Source organism: Budorcas taxicolor, chromosome 17, assembly GCF_023091745.1.
Source record: "Budorcas taxicolor isolate Tak-1 chromosome 17, Takin1.1, whole genome shotgun sequence".
Classification (NCBI taxonomy): Eukaryota; Metazoa; Chordata; class Mammalia; order Artiodactyla; family Bovidae; genus Budorcas; species Budorcas taxicolor.
In genome coordinates this window covers 17787479-17792500 of record NC_068926.1, presented here as the reverse complement: position 1 = coordinate 17792500, position 5022 = coordinate 17787479, and the positions used below count along the sequence as shown (strand labels likewise).

Here is a 5022-nt window from a genome sequence, read left to right as displayed (position 1 = left end):
GTTTTAAAATGTATAAACTTCAAAGTTTACTTCAATGGTTTGTTTCTCCTGCCTATAACTTTGACTGGTGATTTTTAAAACACAGTTCTGTCTCAATAAGGAAGTCAAATAGTGTTCTTGTGCTTCCTTCTTTAAGGTCTAACATAATAGGAGCACCCCTTTTAAGTCCCTGCTTGGTATTATTAAGTCCACTTTAATAAAGTTTAAATGAAAGCAAAAACAGTGTATTAGCCTCAGAGATTATAAGGGAACTTACCCGAGTCTTTTCATTTTCTAAATGTCTTCTATAAAGTCAATTGCACCACCAAAATATCTTTTTGTTTTGGATGAATTTACGAGGTGGTGGTTTTTTAAAATCAGGCTGAGCAGATCATGTCACTCCAGTGGCTTCCCTTCTCACAGGTAATGAAAACCAAGTCCCTTTCTGGAAGTCTCTTATTTCCCTTTTACCTCAGAGTCCTGTCACACTCTTGACTCAATCATCCTACCTCAGACACTCCAGCCTCCTTGCTTCTCCTCAGGGTCTTAGCAGTTGCTGTTTCCCTGTGTTTGACTCAACCCTTAGTCATTTGCATATCTGTGTGACTTGTTCCCTCACTTCCTTTAGGTCTCTGGTGCAATTTTCTTAATCAGAACAGCTGTCCTTGGCTACACTGTATAGAACTACTTCCCTTTGCTTCCTATGATCCTTATCCTTCTTGCTTTTTCTCCTAAGCCCCCTAAATGCACCTGTGCTCACATGCACACTACAGTGTCCGCTCTGTAAGGGCAGGGGCCTTTTTTGTTACTATCACCACTAGAAAAGTGCTTGCCTACTAGAAGGCGCTGAGTAACTTAGCTGCTGAGTGACTGAACAGACGTAGTATCTCTTCATCGTCAAGGCCTGCTCTTTTGAATTTCTTGCTAATGCAAAAATACAAAATGATGAATTGCTTGGAAACTGACGACCTATATCCAGTATGTAAATTTAGTTATGTTCACCAACTACATTTTCTTAAACACTTCTAGTAAAGAATTACGGTTTTGTGATGCTAAGATATGAACCAAACTTCACATTTTAAAAACAATATTTTAAAAAAATAACCATTTTAAGAATTAACTACTTACCAAAAATGCTGTTTGCAAAGTATAACATTTAACCTAATGTGATATCTCTTTTTAGGAATTTTGGCTCTTGATTTGTACTCAGCTTACTTTGTTCACATAACTTCTAGACTGAATTTAAAAACAGAAAACTCAAGGACTGTGGTATTTAAGAGTAAATCTTCATAAGCATTATGTAATATGGAGTCATTGTCATCACTTTATTGATAATGCACTTTTTAATTTTTGATACAGATCTGTCTGCAAGAGTAGATGCAGTTAAGGAAGAAAATCTGAAGCTAAAATCAGAAAACCAAGTTCTCGGACAATATATAGAAAACCTCATGTCAGCTTCTAGTGTTTTTCAAACAACTGACACAAAAAGCAAAAGAAAATAAGGGATTGATATCTCTTATGTCTTACGGAATTGCTGCTGATCTTTTTTTTTCTTTAAAACTTGGATAGATTCCAAAAGTTACAGTACTTTTGTTTGTGGCTTCACTGAGTATTTATGAAGATAATGTCAGATCTAGGCAAAAATAAGAGCATAACAGGAGACTTCCATGAGTTTGTGTATTATGTTAGTCTATGAAAATGTGCAAATGTAGAGACTTTATAATTAGAAATGCATATATTTATGAAACTTGAAAATGAATGTTTTATCAAATTTGTTTTGATTTATAGGGTTAGCATTGTCTTATATTATAGGCATAGAGATAAAAGCAAATAACTACCGTGTTGTGAAAAAGTAACCAAAATCATGTACCGAATGCACAGCTTTATGTACCCTGTCTACCATCGTGTGCCTCTTTTCCATTTGCTATCTTCCTGTTTTTCCTTCCCCTAAGGAAAAAATTGGTTACACGTTTGTGAAAAGTAATTTCAGTAGCTAATCATCTAGGAGAGTAGCCTGAACTCTAACTGTTGAAACTTAACCAAAATAAGTTACTTTCTCAGTTAGGGCTTATTTATTATGTTTAGTAGTAAGGATAGTAGGTTTCTCTTACATTAATTGAAAATGGAGGCTATAAAAATGAAGGTTTTTCTTTGAATTATGGTATGGGGAAGATTTGTTATTAAAAACTTCCTTTGCACAAAATAACCCACTTGGTATCTGAAAAGATGAGTTCTGGTTGTGTGTGTGTTTCAAATAGAAAATTTTGAGGAAAAATAGAAATAGGGTGGGAAAAGCACTTCGTAAGTACCTGTAACCAACTCCAAATGTTTCTACTCCAGATTTATGTTCTCTCTGGCACAGATTGGATTTTGGAAGGAATATTTTTAAAAATGGATTAAGTTTGGCTAACTTTATGTAAACCACACCTGGAAGAGAATAGAGTTTGGTCTCAGGTTTATTTGTTGTACCAGCAGATCAACTTTGCAAAGTCCATTAAGAGTGGATTAGTATCAGAGTCATGAATAAGATGAGAGAGTTTTACATGTAAACTAATTGATGCTTTCTCAGTATTTTATCTACTTCTCCCAGAAGTTTCTGCAAACCCAACTACTGGTTTGCAGAATTTTAGTCATTTAACCGTTTTTTAAAATTTAGTAGGTTCCATTTGGTAAGGAAATCAGTAGTTGTTAATTAAAATGTTAAATAGGAAAAGAAATCCACTAATATAGTTTATAGTTATTAAATTTAGGCTAATCATGGAATAATCTTTGTTTGTGTTGGTGTAAGATTTGATGACTTTAGCTGTATGAATATATAATAGTCATACTGCAAACATTTTTGCATCTTTGTGACCAAATTTTCAAACATTTAAAATTGTGTTGCAGTTACGCTTTGCTGTTTAATAAAAAGCTGTTTCAAAAACTGCGTGTGTTTTGATATAGTTGCCTAAGTAACTGGGATATATATAGTGGTGCGGTGTGGTATATTCAGGGTTGTTCCAAGCCACAGGATTACTTAAGTATCAGTTACTGGATGTTTAAGGGAATACTGTATTTTTAAAATGATATTATACATTAATTTAAAAAAGAAAAGCAAAGAATTCAAAGAGAAGGATCCAAGATTGCCAGGAGAAAGGTGGTTGTCATTTTTTAGGTTAGGTTAGGCTAACCTCTTTTAACAAGAAACACAGTGATTAAATACATGGAAGTTTTCTCTTCCAGCTAAAGGTTCTGAGGTGAGCATTATAAACTAGAAGGCTTTATGAACTGGGGATTTCTCTGCCATTTTCAGCCATGGCTTCCAAGTCACATTCGTTTTCTCTATTCAGATTTGCAGCAGAAAGTGCCTGGTGAATACTTGCAGGGTTTTATGGGCTGGGCCTGCCTGGAAATGGGCTCATGTCTTATCACATTCCCAAGGGTGTAGGGTGTGGGAATTTACTTAGACCTAGTTGCTGAGAAATGTAACCCCTGCTGGAAGCCGTATTCCAGCTACAACTTTATTATGGAAGCAGACAGAGGATAAGGTGGGAGCAGCCTTAGCCACAGCCCTCTTCTTGTGCTGTGAAGTATCTGTGCCCAACCTTCTTCCCATACATAGAACGTACATAGCCTCTCCTTGTCCACTTCTGACGCAGCGCAAAATCCAGGGTCTCTATCAAGGTCTGTCAGTTGTAGATGTGACTCCTCATAGTCTGACCTCCTTTAAACTGATGACAGATTATATAACTCCCCTGCGTAAGAACCTTCAAAGACGCGAATGTGCCTGTGCGTGTCCAGTCACTACGTTCACGTGTCTAGTGCGTATTGTCACCTGCATGTACCCACTATAAGCAGTTGTGTTTTTGTGTGCTTCACTGTATACAGTACTACAGCATCTTAATTTCAAGCTCAGGAAGCAAGCGTAAAAGCTGTGATACATAGCAGATTGTGTTAATTGGGTACATAGGCTAACTTTGTTGAAGTTATGAACAAGTTGGACTTAGCAACTTGCTCTTGGAAGGGAACTCATTCATACATAAGGGACTTACTGTATTTGCTCTGTCCGTTTATAATGGTGCAGTGGGGATAGGATACCCAAATAACTCTCAGTTTGGAAAATTGAACAAAGAGAAACACGTCAAAGTCACTGTGGAATACTCCTGGGAGAGACACCCTGGAAGATTCCGTCTCATAGTGGACAAAGTTCCTTGATTCAACCTGAGTGTAATCTCTGGCAAGGGACTTCGCTTATTCCTTGCTCTCCATGGCTCCCCCTAGCTGGAAAGTTACTTGTTATCCATCCCGCTCCCCGCCCCCGCCCCCCCCCATTCCCCTTCCTGGGACTCTCAAGAGTTTGGGGGTAATTCCCTGCACAGGTTAATGTTATGAAAACAGTCCACTTCTCGCTGGTGTGAGTTTGGTGCCCACTGTTTGAAGCCCAGGCTCACATTTCTTGGGCTGTACTGTTCCCTCAGAAATAGACTTCTTGTCTACATGCTTCAGTTCCATATGCTGGGAATCACAATCACGCTCTTCTAGACCAAACTCTCCAAAGCTGGCCTGCTTTCCTTCTTCACAGGACCCTGCCTCTCTGAATGGACCCTGCCTCCTCTAATGGAGGCTACTGTGAAACCAACTGAAAACAGGGCTGGGAATGCAGCATCCAGGTATCACTGCAGGGCCGGGTTCCTTTGTCTGCCTAACACTTGGCAGAGAAATCTTAACTGGGCTTACCCTTCTATCTCCCACACCTCAAAAATAAAACAATGCTGAACTTCTGCCATTCAGGGTACAGAAGCAATTAGCTTTTTTAATATTTGTGAGGTACCTAATACATGATTTTTCTCTGTTCCCTTCCATCTCTGCTTGGAAACTAAGTTCCTTCTTGTGATACCTTCTTGCTATAAGCATCAGGGCACACCCAATTCACTTCATATTCTGCCTTTTCCAACTGCCATCCTACAGCTGTTAACTCAGAAGGTGACAAAATGTTACTTGAAATACATGCCCCACCTGCTTGCCATACAGATGGTAAACCAGTGCCCAGAGGAGCCTAGTGGG

The 5022-nt window shown here is 38.4% G+C and overlaps 1 protein-coding gene across 1 annotated transcript in view; it reads left to right on the top strand.

Annotated features, from left to right (window-relative positions):
• Nucleotides 1–2779, top strand: part of SCOC (short coiled-coil protein) — an 11708-nt gene extending 8929 nt beyond the window's left edge. Inside the window, exon 4 of the mRNA XM_052654775.1 lies at nt 1339–2779. Within this exon, the coding sequence (XP_052510735.1) occupies nt 1339–1481 (143 nt within the window). The 3' untranslated portion in view covers nt 1482–2779. The remainder of the gene's footprint in view (nt 1–1338) is intronic.
• The last annotated feature ends 2243 nt before the right edge of the window (nt 2780–5022 follow it).